General features: G+C 40.5%; 1 protein-coding gene across 1 annotated transcript in view; it reads left to right on the top strand.

Annotated features, from left to right (window-relative positions):
• CAP2 (cyclase associated actin cytoskeleton regulatory protein 2) overlaps positions 1-15,144 on the top strand; it is a 64,913-nt gene extending 49,769 nt beyond the window's left edge. Inside the window, exons 8-13 of the mRNA XM_072327978.1 lie at positions 6,975-7,170; positions 8,010-8,185; positions 8,719-8,842; positions 9,059-9,141; positions 11,838-11,978; positions 13,525-15,144. Of these exons, the coding sequence (XP_072184079.1) occupies positions 6,975-7,170; positions 8,010-8,185; positions 8,719-8,842; positions 9,059-9,141; positions 11,838-11,978; positions 13,525-13,608 (804 nt within the window). The 3' untranslated portion in view covers positions 13,609-15,144. The remainder of the gene's footprint in view (positions 1-6,974; positions 7,171-8,009; positions 8,186-8,718; positions 8,843-9,058; positions 9,142-11,837; positions 11,979-13,524) is intronic.
• The last annotated feature ends 2,511 nt before the right edge of the window (positions 15,145-17,655 follow it).

Below are 17,655 nucleotides of genomic sequence, written 5' to 3'. Positions count from 1 at the left end.
CCTCTGCTGGAGTTTGCCTCTTTGACACTGAAGTCCCTTAGAAAGAAAGGGGTTTTACTCCCTTATTTTAAAAATGGCTGAAAATACATGTCTCTGCTGGCTATCAGTGGTGTCCTTTCAACATCAGTGACCCAACACCACTCAGACATGTTAAGGAAGAGGCTGGGAGAGGTTTGTTTGACAACAGCTGTCAAACGCAACATGTAACATAATGCAACCCTGGTTTCAGTGGAAAAGGGAAAGGGAAAAGAAAACTGAAAGCATGTAAAATGGAGAGAAAAGGAAAAAAGAACATCTATTTAAACTTAAGTGTAGTGCAGTAGAGTGTCATGTTCTTTTTAATTGGATTTTTGTTTAAGTATAGGATAATTTAATGTACCTGTGGGAGCAAGTTCCTCATTGACAGCTGCACTAAAACACAGCTTTCAGATGTTTTAGAAGACCTTAGTTGTGTAAAACATTTCTGACTGGGTACCTGGAAAGATGTGAGGACCACTTTAAATCCTGAACAGGTGACAAATGGCAGAAATGCATTAAAAGGGGCTTAAAAGTTTGCAAACTCAACAGATAAGTATTCTGCTGGGACTCAGTCACAAGAAAAAAAAGAGCCTAGTCTGGTTTTTGTTGTTTTGTGTTTTAACTCTGAACGATTACAGGCCCTGCAAGTCAGCTGTTTCATCTAGTAAATTGTGCATCTGCGGGCAGCGGAACCCCATGCAGACAGGTGGCATAAATACAGTAGGTAATAGAACTGTTGTGCTAAGCTACTTTTGCACAAAAAACACCTTAACAAGAGCTCTGTGCCCCTAAGACAGAGTCCACCTGTTCCCAGAGGTTGACACATGATATTTTGAGCTCCACAATTCTTGTCTTTGCCTGTGCATATGTACAAGAAGAACAATACAGGATGCTGTAATCATTTTCGGTGTTAAATTGGGATTACTAAAAGAGAGGGGTTTTTTGTTTCTTTTTTTTTAAGTAAAACATAGTCCCCATTAGGATTTTTATTTACCTGCTGCCTTGAAAAGGTGACTTTTCAATAAATTAAGGGAGAGATTTTATCCCTATCTCTGAGCCACCTGCTGCCTCAGTCACAAATAGATACTTACATCTTAATATGAGTTACAACAAAGAAGTACCATATATTTACTCACATTCATATTGAGTTTATTTATATGCATTGTACAGATATTTATAATCTGTTTGTCTTTGGCTGAAACTGTCCATTAGATTTACAAGAGATGGGTGTTCGCTTAAATGTTCCACAGCAGGTTCCCACCACAAGAACTTTGTTCCCCATTGTACACATGCTGTACTGTGCCAGCTCAAGATAGATATGGTGGATTGTGCAGGGCCTGGCCCTCAAGACCTTCTCATCCACCCCCAGGACAGCAGCATACCCATATAATAAAATTGCATGGTTTCATTTCAGCTCTTCCCAGTTGCTGCTGGAAACCAGTGACAGGGGCAGGAGATTCTGATTAGGGTTCTTTGCAGTTACGATACTACAAACACAACAGCATGTCAAGCTGCATATAGCCTCTAGAACCTACAGAGCATGTGCATGGACACGGTTGTGTTTCTCTGGCAAGAATGGCCACTGCATTGTGCTCCAGGGAAAGCCCTCGGTAGACATGTTCTGTATGCAAGTCCTAGATCCCTGGAAGCCAAGGGTTTCACTCATCTCTACTGTAATTTCAAGGGAATTAAATAAGATTCAGCACAGATGAATTTTAATTAGCCAGCTGCCCCAAAAATAAACAGTCTCTTCTTTATTCCACTGAGCCAGGTAGGCAAAAAGCTTGGTGAAAAAAAAGAAAAAAAAGAAGAAAAAGGAAAAGGAAAAGGAAAAGGAAAAGAAAAAGGAAAATGAAAATGAAAAGGAAAAGGAAAAGGAAAAGAAAAAGAAAAAGAAAAAGAAAAAGAAAAAGAAAAAGAAAAAGAAAAAGAAAAAGAAAAAGAAAAAGAAAAAGAAAAAGAAAAAGAAAAAGAAAAAGAAAAAGAAAAAGAAAAAGAAAAAGAAAAAGAAAAAGAAGAGTACCTCACCCTTCTGCCAGTCCTATGAGATAAAGGTAGAAATACAGCTTACTCTGAGCTTGTACTGCAATCCTGCAATCCTGCAAACCCTTCCACGGTGATAACATGCATTTATCAGACCCAAGGCTGTCAGCAACTTCAGACACTGGCTCCAGGCTGAGGCATGGGCAATGGGAAGCTCTTGAGCCTCTGCAGATGGCTCTGGGCTATCCAGCAAAGGCTATCCCTGGCCCTTTCCTGTCGCCCAATTCAGAACATAGTTTAGAAGGAGCCCAAAGACATTTTTCTTTTCCCAGAGAGAAAAATTCTGGAATATTTTGTCCCCTTCATGACTATTTCTATATGAGCACAGGGCCTGCATCCTCTGTTCTTGATAGGACCTTACTCAGAGAATGACAGCTTTTCCCCTGTTTCAGGAAGCTCCAGGAACAAGATCGAAACCATATCAAGTTCACTCTGATACAAAGCTAGCAGGTTAAACATTAATGGCTTGTTTTTATGTTGCGTTTTCATGAAGAAAGCCTGAAGCTATCTATTCCCCTCGCAGTTCTTACAAGGGGCATATTTTCAAATGATGAAAAAAATGACCTCACCAACATGGCAATGAGAACATTCAGCTATCAGCACAACTTGTCACGAAGTGTACAGACACCACAGCACTGAGAACAGCAGCTGTTACCAAGGCAAACAGCTGAAATAAAAGAGGAAGAAAGGCGGCTTGCAAATAACCGCCTTTGCTGGTCCAAATGGCTCTTAATACTCTTTGTGTAAAGACACACTGTTGTTAACATCTGCTTGCAGTTAATATAAAGAGTTGTTTGCAAATAGCAAAGCTGGTAAGCACCTGCTGCCTTAGGAAGGATGAACTTTTGTGGGCATATAACGTGCTATTTTATTCCCAGCAGCTCTCATAAACGCCACCCTATACAGAAAATAAATGAATGGACTTTGTGAAGAGCACTTTAGTTGAAATAGGATAGGACTATACACAAGTATTGCCAGATACCAGAACAGTTTAAGAGTCTGGTTCAGAAATATTCTGGAGCCCGAGGATCTAACTGGTCTTCAAAAGATGACTAAGAAAAGGAAACCAATTTCCAGTGACTTAGGTTGGTAACATTGAGGTCTGTGCATTAATAGAGGTCAAAATTAATCAAAAGAAAAAAGTCACTTCTCTAGTCTGGTTTTCAAACTGCCCTTGGCATGAGCATGTTTTAGTCCAGCACAATCTCCTTGGCATACAGGGAATGCAAGAAGAGCACCGTGTTTTCTGCATTTCCAATTTTCTTGTGCCTTCTATCCCCTTCTCAGTGTTACCCTGAGACACTTCTCCACAAAAAAAAAAATAAAATAAAAAAAAAATAAAAAAAATTCATATCTCTTGATGGTTTGCTTGTTTTCCATCAGGTAAATGAAAATAGAAAAGAAAAGAAGATAAAAGCTAGAGTGAGATTGAGTCCTTCCATACAGCATGACCCTGTATGCCTTCCCAAGTCTTCCCAGACCTCTCTGCCTTTTCCATGCTGCTCTATTTCATTTGAGGATTGTCGTACTGGATGGATCCATGTCATTAGATTTTAGATTTACAGTGGAGCAGTTAATCCTGGCCCTATCTTTAGCAACCTTCTTAGACTTTGACTTGCCTTTTCATTTTGCCTAGGTTAAATTATGACTGAAACTGTTTGCAGTTTTTAGAATGGCAGTAGGTTTTCAGACCCTGGCCATAGACGTTTAGACATAATTGAAAATGTCACCGTGTTCTGTTAGCTTCTGTAGCTGTAACTTGGTCATAAACAAGAATTTGTCATGAAGAAGAAAAGTTTACAACAAAGTTTCCTTCCATCTCTTATTTCTGTGATTCCACAAGATTACAAAGAAAAATGAAGAACCCCAGTTAGTCTTGTCCTTGTGACAGCTCCTGTACTGTTATTAGATATAATCTAACATCTTTTGAGTGGAAATAGCCACTGATTTCAGAGGATGGACCAGGCTTGTAAAGGAAAGAGGTTTTTGACTAGACTTTGCTTATCATCAGCAAGTACTGCTTTAGAAGAAGAACATGCTTCCAATGGCCCAGATCCTTCTCCATCTCTGCCCTCACAAAGTGAATAAGACATTCTCCAGTCACATAAGACCATGTCTGAATTCGATTATTTAAAATCCTTCTGTTTTTATTCGTGTTTTCACTAGGTAGTTCTTTCAGAGTTCTGGGAGAGGGATCATCCACTTCCCATAATTAAATTCCTCCGAATTTTGCTTCTACTTTCATTACTGGACATTCCCTTACAGTTTGGAAAACTGCCCTTTGATGCACCGCTTAGCATCACTGTTTGAGCTCAGAGCCTCCTGCACAGATTATGCACAGGCCTTTAACACCCGAAGCAGAGAGACTGGCAGTGATCCGCCATTCTGTGTCATATGCAGAACACGCAGATAATTCCTGCATCTTTGTAACTTTTGCAGAATCTAATTGGTGTTAATTACAAAAGAATGTCATCTGCTTCTGCATCCAGGTGACAGTTGCTCCTCAAACAATGACTCTTTTGCACACAAGTTTCTGGAAAATCACAGTACTGTATTTATGCAGGTGGAAGCTATAAAGTCTGTTGGGAAATCAGATGGCCAAATTTTTGTCTCAGTGCTCAAGTTATTAACCACTACCACCAGAACTACCATTAATCTACTCACTTAAAGCATACATAATCCATAGCTGCATGTTCACACTGCAGTGTGGATGGTGAGTGCCATTTCTGTGTAGCTGAGTGTTTTAAAAAGACCTGCACATACATCGTTCATAATTCTGGATAACCGGGACACAGTGAATTCAGTTGCTATGGTTGCAGGCAACAGATAGGGAAGATCTCTGTTGCACCTCAGGCAGCAATAACTGATTGTGCCACTAAATCCACTTACATTCATTTTTTACTGTAGTAATTCACGGTTGTGCTGACTCTGCTGCGGGTAACATTACTGGCACAAGCATAGGCAGGAAGATGGGCACTGTAAATTGAGTTCCCAGTGGGAGAGTTGTCCCCTGTCTAAAATAATAACCTATAGTTACTGAGTACATATGTAGAAATGCTCAGAGTTAAATGTATCTGTGCAACAATGAAACGTCTCTAAGAGCAAACAACATCAGAATCTGGTTCTGCTGTATCTTGACAATAAATGATAATCAGTTCCAAAAGGGGATTCTCCACTTGTGTTGACATTTGATTAAGAACATCTAATAGCACGGGGGAGAGCTCATTGCTTTAAGAGATCACAGATCCTTTCAGAAACAATCAGACCATGCTATTACATCAGTTTTGTTACTCACCTGAGTCTTACTGTGCAAGTGCAGTTTTAATGCCACTAATGTGACAAAGTATCCTGCCGTGTATTAATCACTAACATAATCATAAGTGGTTGCCTCAAATGGAACAGGACCCACATGGTGAAGACCCGTGTGCCAAGAGAAGGCTTACATTAAGATGTTAATTAATGTTGTCATTACTTTTCCGTGCTGCTTAAATCGGGGTCATACAGACTGAGAGGTCTGAATACTGTTGGGTACTCAAGTGCAAGTGTGCCAGTCTCTTTATTTTTAAAGATGTCTGAAGGACAAAAAAAGTGTGTGCACCTCAGCCCCCTTCACATTTGAGATCACAAGCCAAAGCTGGTTTACTGTTTAAAAAACAGCTACAGATTTCACTCCTGTGAGATGCATGAACCAGATGGATGCTTTGATGTTTTCGCTTAGTGCAAATCAGGAAGCGGTGGCACATTAAACAAAAATATCCTTTGAGTCCAGCTAAGCAGTATCTGTTTCCAGTATTGGTTACTTGGGATGCATTTTTAACAACCTATATCTCCTAACAAAGGTAGCCAATTAGGAGACCTGACTCTGTAAGTCTCCATCATTTTTCCACCGTATCTGCCTACCTAATGAATATGAGTTAGTGCAATGCACAACACTTGTATAGGTGGCTAAAATAACCAGAACCAACATATTTTTTTTTACAGCAGTTCTTATAAAACAGTCTCTGCTCTGCTGCAGAGATGCTGTTTGGATGAGCAATTTCTGGCATCAGAGTGACGCTCAGTGGCAAGACAGGAAAAGTGATTCTCGGTTTCTCAGATTCTTCTCTCTTTTCTATCAGTAGGATACATAAAATTTTAATCATCTCATTACAAGTATTTCCTGTTTGTTTGATAATATTATATATGAGCATTACCATTCAGACCAAAACATTTACTCTTGATTATACAACATAATAGAATGATTGCACTACTTACCTGAACAAGGTCCCCTCTCTCATTACTCATGTGCTGTGATCTCCTGCAATTGAAAACAAAAATATTTGAGCAATCAAAAAATACTGAATTTCATAAAGAACTGACTTGAATGACCACAGTTTTGTTCTCTACTGCAGTTCAAATCTTTGCACATTACTCCAACAGTCTGAAGAATAGCATTTTACATATTTTTTATAGTCAAGGGTCTTGCATATGTATAACTGACATTTGATGACCCTCCCAGTTATTTTTTAGACTAAATATTTTCTGTGTTTCCGGGGGGGGAAAAAAAAGAGAGATTTTTGCTTTTATGCATGAGAATATTTACATATCACAGCACATGTAAATCATGTGGAAACTTCAATACTGGAGACATTTAATAATACTCTTGGCAAGCATCTTGTATAAATATGTTAGTTGGAGTAGGTCTGCAGCAGAGTGGTAGTGTGGACTATCTGCCTGTCCAGCCTTGCTCCCATTGATGCAAGGAAAGATTAATAATGTTATTTTCACTTATGATGCTAGTTCTTCTGAACCTGTGGCTGCCTGGAATCAATGAAAGTCAATGGTATCCAAGGATGCTAACAAGTAAGAGCTATCATAATAAAGTGTTCCTCAAAAAATTGTATTTAAAAATAATTTCCATCTATCCCACACAGGGTCCTGTTGCATCATCCACATCTATGAGATCTGTCCTAACCAGTGGGTCATGCCTCTCTTCACCGTCTCCACCACCACCGCCTCCACCAGGGCCTCCTCCCATCTTTGATACAGAAGCCCCCCCAAAGGATGAAGGAACAGCAGCTCGCTCGGCCTTGTTTGCACAGCTTAACCAAGGAGAGGCAATTACCAAAGGTCAGGAGACATTAAATTCTGACCCTTGAGTTAAACTATATCAACAGCAGTTGCATGTGCTGACCCGAATTCCACTAATGTTTTTAAGGTACATTTAGACAACATAGACCTTTCCAAGGCTTGTACTAAGCTGCCTGGATGAGACAGCATACCAAACCCTCCTTTAGAAATAGCAGCCCTCAAATTTGTTCAGTACTGCTGAAATTCACACCACTTATTTCTAAGTCTCCATTTAATTTCAGTGCAACCGAGACATCTTCAATCCCCAGTAGTTGGTGAACTTCAAAGTTGCAATTACAATCAGAAGTTATTCCTGTTACTGACCCACAGTCAGTGTTCCAACCTGTGTCAAAATGTGTCATAAGTTGGGTGGAAAGGTATGGCTCACAAATCAGTGTGATCAAACCTTTTGTATTAATATGGATAGTTGTAATTAAAGTGGATGGCTATGAATTTACATACTTACAATTGATATATCCGACTCTCATGCCAAATTAGAAAAAGAATCTCACTTTTTTGGATGCAAAAATACTTGACAGTAAGATCACAGAGCTCTCTACAGATAGAGGGGGACTAAAAGACTGCTGCATTTCTTGTAAAGATTCTAAAACAGCCCATCCATGGTAAAAAAAATAAATAGCTAAAAATATCTATGGCAGTTACTCTTCATTGGTTACCCAGGCAAAGCATGAGGAAATAAAAAATGTCAACTCATAAGATAATGTAACAGTTGCAAATGATTTAGATATTATCTTTCTTATTTCAAGATGAGTAGCCTTAGGCCAAGAGAACAGATTCTCTTTTATAATAACAACCTTTTCTTTTTTTTTTTTCCCAAGGGCTTCGCCATGTCTCTGATGACCAGAAGACACACAAGAACCCCAGCCTACGTGCCCAAGGTCCACCTGCTCGATCTCCCACGAAAAGCCATACTCCAAGTCCCACCTCCCCCAAGAACTCCCCACAGCAGAGTCATGCCCCCGTCTTGGAGCTAGAGGGGAAAAAATGGAGAGTGGTGCGTACAGTCACATCGCTGAATTTCACACTGCACACTGCAAAGCAGCCTGAGCACTGAGCTTCTTGCAAAAGGCCATCCACGATCAAGTAGCAACAAACCAAATTTGCAACTAAAATGGGTGGATTCTGCACCACCGTGCATTACTCCAGTTTAGCTGTTATTATTCTCTAAGATCTAAAGTTAATTCATTCGTGTTTGAGAATCCAAAATAATTAATCTGAACCACAGAGTGCCAAAAGAGTTCTGTGAGGGCATTCTTACACTGCTGAAAGCATAATGTCTTTGCTACCAGATCAGAGTTCTGTCTTGGTCCATGCCAAGTTCTTTAGATCTGTAGCTCTAGAATGTATACATGCCAAAGGCTGAAGTGGGTGAAATATCCAGCCACCAATCACATTGGATTTTTAAGCCAATAGAAGGATATTCTTCTGTTGCAGTGATGCAGTGAATTGAGAGTATGCTTTATTAAGCTCTGTCTGACTGTTAGCTAGTTAAAGATAACCAAATAAAGAAACTTTCTTCTGAAATAGGAATATCAAGAGGATAAGAATGACCTGGTCATTACCAACACTGAACTCAAGCAAGTCGCCTACATCTTCAAGTGTAACAAGTCTACGCTTCAGATAAAAGGAAAGGTCAATTCAATTACAATTGGTGAGTGGAGACCTCAGCTGGGCTTTAAATGCCAATCTTGAAAAAACTGACTGATGCAATTAGTAATGCATCTGAATTGTTCCATTCATCTTAATGGACTGATCACCAGTGATGAGTTATGCAGCATGAGACCGGAAACTTTTGTATTTAATGCAGCCGGTGTGCGTATATTTGCTTTTATCTTGCCTTTCTTATTTATGATTATTTTTATTTTAGATAACTGTAAAAAGTTTGGCCTCGTGTTTGACAACGTTGTGGGAATCGTGGAAGTGATCAATTCCAGGGATATTCAGATACAGGTAAACATGTTTGAAAAGCAAAGAGAGAAAGAGAACAAGCAGAAAGAAAAAGCCCAAGAAATTACTAAAAACTCACGTGTGTGCATAGAGAGTCAGAGACCGGTGCAGCAAAACCTGTCTTAAAATACAGACAATTCTGATGATGTATTTAGAAAGTGCCTATGAAAACTGCTGACTGTTACTGAATAAACTTCATTTAGTCCCACACCTGGTTCCAGTGAAACAGAGAGATCTATTCAATGGAATCACAGAATCATAGAACAGCTTGGGTTGGAAGGGACCTTCAAGATCATCCAGTTCCAATCCCCCTGCCTTGGGAAGGGTTCAAATATTAATACGTATGGCCTTAATTTAATTGCTTTCATGGTAAAGGGCTCCTGAGACTGAAAGTTTGGCAGTGCCTCAAATTCCGGCAGTTAGCTAATTGGTTTCTAAGGCCAGAAGTTGGTTATTTCTTTTTTTTCTTTTCTTTGTTTTTCCTCTCAATGAAAACATACAAATAGACTGTCAAAGGACAACTAAATGACATAAAGTGAAAGCAGGCTCTTGGATTTCAAAGATCTGCCTGCCAGCAACTTGACTCATTACATGAGAAGATAATGCAGACACTTGCCTGGCTAGATATGGACTGTGAGTCTCTACTGGCTTTGTCCTAGACAACCAGTGAGTAGAACTTCATCATAGATCATCTTTTTTTTGTGGTTCTTTGGAAATGAAAATATACACTTACTTAATCCAGATTTTGCCCTCCTTATAGCAGACATTGCCCTATTCTAAATACAGACAGTCTGCATTTGCAGCACTTCACTCATTCCATTCCAAAGAAGTCTAACTGTACGAGATCTAATACTGGGTTGTGACCAGCACAGATGATCTTATCTTTAGAAAGGCCTCTGGGATGTTTTCTTTTAAGAGAAAATTAATTAAATGGAATGAAATTATATTAAACTGCCTGTCTTCACAAAAGGTGAGGTCTTTTGCTTAAAAGGCTGTGCCTACAGTAAATGTAAGCAGGCCTGTTCTACGCTTCAGAAATACCAGTCACAAATACCACAGTAAAAAACAGCAGGAATTTTTTTTTCCTGTTTTGCACCCTCTTGCAGGTGACTGACATTGCTACCAGCTGCGCATCATCTGCTGGGCTCTAACAGGCAGGTTTAGTCACTACACATCTTATGGCACAGGCATTTAAACGTCCCAGGCATTTGGCTGGTTTGCTTTTCTTAAAAAAATAAACAGATTATTTTTATCATTACTGATAGAACTTTTCATGAAAGACAAAAAAAAACTCCAGTGTAAGGAGCAGCAAAACTGGATGTTGTTAATACTCATATTACAATATTCAAAGGGGAAATATCTTTTCTAAGAACAAACATTCTTTTGATTAAATGGGTTCTATGAATATTGCATAAGGCTTCTATGGCATAGAAAAGAGAGGAGTTACACTTAAGATACTGGCTATAAGCTGTCTGATTCTGCAGGATCTGTGCATGCCAAGTGCTCAGAACCTCCATTTTCTCAGTATTTTGAAGATCTGAGCTCATAAATTGCAACTATTTCACCCAGTAATGCAATGAATTGCCCTACAATTTTTCTGTATTTACTTCAGTGCCTTAATTCTTGGTTCTACTTTCTCCCTGTGGCATTTTATTTTCCCCTGATGTTTGCAAAATTAACACACCATCCTTTTGCCCTCTACTGCATGAGATCCTGCAAAAGAGAGGAAAGATCAGGCTAGGAAGCACTGACCCATTACACAGATCAGACTCCAGGAGGAGGGCAGAGTGCAGGAGACAGACCACTTGCTGTTTGCTTGCTGTCACACTTAAGGAGCTGGAGCTGAAATTACATTCTTAACTCGAATGATGGGAGATACTTTATTAGTGAGTAGATATCTGTCACGTGCTGTTATTGTTTTATGGCTCAAAGTAACCTTTGCCCTTTTGATACGCTGACCAGAGTGTACTGCAGCTTTCAGCCAGTGGGCAGGAGGAGGAGGAATTTTTACTGACTGATGTGAGTCAGCCAGTTAGCCAGGTAGAGATCTTTAAATCCGTAGAGTGGTCAACATGACAAGATTTACTTCCTTTTCTCCCCTCAAGTAAATCTTGTGCGTGCTTTTAACATGATATAATACCTTTAAAGACTTAATTTAAATTGAACTTCATACTTTTTTTTAGGACTGTATCTTGCCTGAAGGGGATAAAAACCTTCTCCTGTTGTGTGTTATAAATCCAGGAAGAGTTTTTAAGTCTTTAGAATGCATAGCAAACACTTTTGGATGCTGAGATCCTTCATTTGCCCAGAATGGGTTGGAGTTCACGTGTTTGATTTCTTGCCATCCTGCTGATGAAAAAGCTGAACGCTGCCTGACTATCAGCACAAAAACATCACAGGAAGTAGAGAGAATGGAGAAAACACTTGTGTTACATCATACACAAAAAGTTTAAATCATGCGTAAAAAGCTGTGTATTATAAGCTTGCAGTTGCATAGAGAACATTGTTATCACCACCAAGAACTTTCAGTGCTTAGCAAATGGATAGCTTCTATCTCAAATACCAGCATCATTTAGGCAGACAACATACAGATCAGATGTTGATGGCCAAAATTAGATCTGGCAGGCATCAAAAATTACATTAATGGTGTCTTTGTTTGCTTTTTAAGATTCGATAACAAGCATATCTCATTTTCTCAGGTGATGGGGAAAGTGCCAACGATTTCTATTAACAAAACAGAAGGCTGTCACATCTACCTCAGTGAGGAATCATTAGATTGTGAGATCGTGAGTGCCAAGTCTTCTGAGATGAACATCCTCATCCCCCAAGATGGTGATTACGTGAGTGCAATTATTTTTAGAGATTCTCTCCCTCTACCCATCTAGCCTTGGTAGATAAAGCTGCTAGGAAAGTAAGAGCCTACACACCACACATATTAACATGATCAAGAAATGATCCAAAACAATTGAATTTCTATGTACCATTGTCTCAGCTATCAGTGCAGAACGTCTCATCTATCAGTGCAGAATGAATGACTTTTTTGGCTGGGGCACAAAATTCAAAGATTAGACGTTATTTCTCCCCATTTTTACAGATGATGGCTTCATCTCCTGTCCACTTAATTTTCTTTCTTAAGTTGGTTCCTAAAGATAATCTCCCAGTGGGACTCATTTCACCCATTGTTTGAGAGCACTCTGCCCGAAGAGGATGATACTAAAATTAAGATGGAAATCTTTCAGCTCCCAGTGAAATTATAAAGTATTATTTACTTGTTATTTTTTTCTAAAGCTGTTGATACATGGGTAGTGTCTGTAGAATTCTTTCTAGTGCTTTTCAAAATATGGTTATTCAACTTCACTTAAACATGAGGTGTGCCTTTCCTAATGCAAAGGCTCCTTTTTTGTCCTAGTAAGACCTTAATACTTGGCTCTCCATCATCTCAAGGCCATCCTCTTGTGTCACACTGTAGCAAGGCAACATGCAGGTAAAGCATACTTGTTCAGCAGAGTAGTTTTGAAGTTACACTGAAAGACTCAAGACAGAACTTGAATTTGCCATAAATTTTCCACTCTGGAATACTGTACGGCAGAAAGGCTTAGGCTTCATAGAAGAAAAGATGTGACAGGAGAATTTGCATGCTCTGCTTTTCCCAGAGTGATTACTGGATGCTCATCTTCAGGCAAATAAAAAGGGAATGATTTTCAGTGAGTGCATATCCACCCATCCACCTGCCTCTGAAAATAAATAAATTGATAAATAAATTAAATAAAATTAAATAAAAGCAGGTCTCTTTGATGAGTCTCTCCTCAAATTGCCACTACTGTCTGAAGTTACTGGCTATCAAAACACAGGACACAACGTCTCTCATGCTTTCACAGAATGCACGGAATGGAAGAAAGCTTCCTTCAAGGTTCTGCTTTGTTTTGTCTGTCCCACACAGGACGCTATCTCTCTTGAAGTATATCACGTGTAAAATGATAGGTTGGATTTTACTCTTCTGTATTATATCGTTTGCTTTCCTCCTTAAAATTAGCCTCCTCACCAAATCTCCAGATCACTTCTACTGTCTTCCAGGCCAGTCACTGATGGAGTCTAAAGGCACTTCTGACGTGAGGTTTATTTACTCAGCTGTCCCAAATAATGGTGTGAGAAGGATTATTACACAAGAGTACCACAGTGAGGCTATTTGAAACTAGGTAGCAGGAAGGCTTTTTCCTGTGTGGCACTGAAAATAGCTTCCTAGGGTAATGAGGAAGGCCTCTCTAATCCTGGTGTGTCTGAGCTCTCAGTGCTTTCCCAGTCATGTAGCACTAATAGTATTCCACCAGTTTTCATGAGGTATCCGCTGTTTATCTTATCATCATTGTTGCTTTTGTTTCTTAACAGAAAGAATTTCCGGTTCCTGAACAGTTCAAGACAGCATGGGATGGATCTAAGTTGGTCACTGAACCTGCAGAGATCGTGGGTTAACCTCCTAACATCACTCAGTGCTCATTGACCGTGATCAGACCATAGCCAGCAGAAATAACGCAGCAACGTAAAGAACTAGAAATAGCAGTAGCTCCTACTGCTGTCATAGGCCTTCAAGCATTAGCTGTGCATGCTAGAAACAATAACCCATCCGGCACGCTTTTGTTAGGCACCTCAGCATTTCTCAAGTTTCCACAGTTTGCCTTCACTTACGGTTTTACTTCTCCATGATGTCATGTGAATGTGATGGCTTGAAACCCCCACCTTGCAGTCACATCACTGGTTTGAAACACTTTATTCGTTAAGCCAAAATACTGCATGATACACTTGGTTATCACATTGCTTCCGGGCATTCCTTTTTATGTTTCTGCTAATCAAAAACAGTATTAAGACTCTAAGATGCTTGTTTTCACCTTTTAAGCTACTCCTGTACAATGCGGTACAAACACACCCCTGGAGAGAACTACATGACAGTTACTTGTAGTTCTGCAGCAATCTTTTCTTTTATTTTTAAGCAAGCAAAAAAATAAAGAAAGGATCACTTTCAGCAATACATTTTCCTAATGGAAGATGAAATAACAAGATATTTTTAATCTAACACTTTTCTAATACGAAGATCCCTGTGTTTCCAGTGATACAGGATTTTATTCTGGTCCACACAGACCTGCTGTTGCCCTCTCATTCCTTGCAAATCAGGAATTGTTTTGAAACCGAAGCCTCATACGAGCTAATATCTTGCAGCAAATCACCTGCAAGTTTTTGCTCCGCAGGTACCTTTTGTTGTCGTTGTTGAGACAATCCCTCATGCTTTAAAATTTCACCCTGTATCCTGAAAACTGCACCTTTGCAATACAGCAAGCTGGCAGGGGAGATACCACCAGCAGGCAGGTGGTTTTCCCAGGGCAAGAGGCACATGTCGGATATCACTGTTTGCTTGTTAAAGTTCAGTTAAAATCTTTCTATTCTAGCTGTCATAGCTTCTACTGATTAAAATACCTTTCCGTTTCTTCCCTGCATTTCTAACACTTACTCAGTTTTAAATTCATCCACGAAGCAAAGCCATAGATTTATGACCTATCAGTTCAGCCCAAATAAAGCCCACTCGGCCCTTCAGTTCTACTTTCTATAGTCCCTATTGTACATGCTTTTATAACAAAGGTGGAGTCTTGTATACGTTTGTACTATTTCAGCACATAGTACAATAAAAGTTTAAAATTTTGCAGCCAGCACATGTTTTTGATCACTTGTAATACTTTGTAATGGTGAAATCAAAGTGAGATGCTTGCAGAGCTAGTTACAAGCTACATTTTGTGCCTAACTTACCTTGAAAGTACATTAATCCTTGAGGGTTTTTAACTATCTTTGATCGTAAGCCCTCTATAACACAACAGCAGTGCTCGTTCCGCAAGGTTTTGCTATCTGATCTTTAATCTATATGTATAATGTGTCTGCCTTAGTATATACCATTTTTCAACAGTAAACTTCTTATGAAATAAAAAAGGAAAGTGTACTTGTTTAAATATAAAGTTGCTCAGAGCTTACAGTGCCGTACTGTTTGTCCTATACACCCTCCCTATCTTAAATGCCATTTCAAAAGCTTAACTGAGAAGCAGCTGCTCCTCCCATCTCATCAAACATCATCATGCTCATCAAACATCATCATCACCTACCTGACAGTGAGTAGTGGCCGTGCTGCACATTGGCAGACATGAAGTTTTGTGCATATAACTTCTGCGACAGCAACGGAACCCAGCTGTTCGTGGTTCTCATTTCTAGGTACACCCAGATCTTCCAGAGATTTCGTCTAGGGAGATGATCATGACCCGTGCAAGTTTATAAGCTCTACCTTCTATTTCACCTTTTCTCATTGTTTCTCTACGCGTCTTTGGATGTGTCCCTCCTGTGTGAACAAACTCCAGGAGCAGTCCGTCCTGTATTTCACTTAGATGTGTGCCATAGCTGAAAAATAGCATCACGCACTTGTGATGAAAGGATCGTGGGAGGATTTTTAGTCTTCAATATCATAATCATGATTTGTTCCCTAAAATGATCTCATTCTGATGGAGGTATGGCACAAAACAAGTATAAAATGCATGCTGGTAAACAGAAAACAGTGAGGCAGATCTGACTTGCTACAAGGACAAACTCCTTTAGTTCTTCCAAAGAGTTCAGCTCTCTCCTCAAGGTTGCTTTACTTCTATCAATCTTCTTTTAAACATTTCAGAGCAAACTCCCTTATGGCTAAGCCTTCTCTCCAACATTCACACTCCAGCAACATGCAAGTCCTAAGCGCAATCGTTGATGAGTTTCTTAACATCAAGAAGGCCTGTGCAGTCACACTGTGTGCTTGAAGGTCTGACCACACCTGAGGACTTCGTCAGAGAGCAGAGGTTGAAAAGATAAGGAAGGAGGCCTTACATTAAGAGAAACCAAGGGAATGCTGGTAACTGGAGAGAAGGCCAACGAAGTCCACGCAGTGTTAGACAGTGGAATAAGAGGGAGACTTTTTAAACATGCAGACATCTTCTATCCAGCATGCAAAGTCAGCCACATGGCACAAAGCCATAGCTGTGTTTTGTCAGCTCTAATCCTCAGGAAATATATTTGCTATATGCTTTCAGTAGTTGGGGCTGCTCTCTGCAACCTGTCTTCAAAAATGCAAAGGAATGCAAAATAAACAAGAAAAATACGAGGTTCTGATTCTACCCGTATATGACTTTGTGTATAATTAAATGTTAAAAACACCCTTTTGAAAGAATCATTACATAACATCCTGGGTTACAAATAATGACCGAGCTGCAGAATGATGACTTGATGAGAGATCTCAGCTGTGGTCAGTTGTGTCCACATCCTCACCAGCAGGCCTGACCTGTGTTTAAGGATTGACTCCAGCAAGTAACAAGGCACTAAATGCTGAGCAGCCCTAACATTCTATCAATCCCTTCTTTTTACTGCACGCTGCCACATGAGATACGGCACATATTTCAGCTTGGTTTGCACTGCTTTTAAGGCGTGCTTCTGCTCTGAATGCTTTCTTAAATTGCACCTCTGTAAAAGGACCTAATGAAGCACAGGAAGGAAAAGGGCTAAACCCAGGACAGGCCTCTCAGGTAGAAAGCACTTGAATAAGGGGCGCTGGGCACAAAGTGACACGCAGGAGGTTCTGTCTAACCACCAGACAGCACTGCTACGCTGTGCAGGTGGCACAGGCCGCCCAGAGGCTGTGCAGTCTCCTCCTTGGAAATCTCCAGAAGCCTCCTGGCCATGGGCTGCTCGGGCAGGACTGGGGCCAGGTGGGTAGGGAGGACCCTGCCAGCCTCAGCCATCCTACGGTTGTGCGCTATGGGCTTAGCTGTTCAGAACATTGCGCTTCCTTTGTGGGAACTGGAAATACCGGAGCAGTGACTCCGCGTTTCCACCAGGTGGCAGAGAGCAGCTGAGGGGCGGGCAATGGCGACGGGCTCTTCCTCTTAACGCTGGGCTCGCGTTTACGAAGAAGGGACTGGGAAACTGCTCTCTGAGCGTCGCTGTTAAGACGTTACAAGATCATCGTGGTAAAAGGCTTGAGGGGAACGAATGCGGAAGAAGAAAAAAACATCTGCTTGTTGGAATAATTTAAGATTGTTTTTTTGTGTTTTGTTTGTTGTTTTTTTTTTTTTGAACACCGCTATTTCCACACCATTTCCATTAAAAGCACGTCATAAAAAAAACAAACTGATCGTGGCGCTTAATACTTCACAGAGCTAAGAAGAGAAAAGGGTGAGCCATTTCAAGCCTGCATTTGAAATCCAGAAGCCTTCCCAGCGTTAGCAAATTAGACTAGATCCTCGCTTCCCGGATTAACCGCCCGTGTTCTTTCGGATGCCGGCCGGTTCCTGCGGCCCTCACTGTGTCACAGGGAGGCGGGAAGGCCCGCACCCAGGTGAGGAGGCTGCGAGGCTACAGCTCCCCTCGCTTCGGGAGCTCTTAGGCAGTTCCCGGCCTAACTGCAGCCCTGCCTCGGCGCTGGGCGATACCAGGTGGCGGCACAGGGGTGGGAGAGCTGCT

The sequence above is a fragment of the Excalfactoria chinensis genome, chromosome 2 (assembly GCF_039878825.1).
Source record: "Excalfactoria chinensis isolate bCotChi1 chromosome 2, bCotChi1.hap2, whole genome shotgun sequence".
NCBI classification, from domain to species: domain Eukaryota; kingdom Metazoa; phylum Chordata; class Aves; order Galliformes; family Phasianidae; genus Excalfactoria; species Excalfactoria chinensis.
The sequence above is the reverse complement of the archived record's forward strand: the minus strand, read 5'-3'. Positions and strand labels throughout refer to the sequence as shown.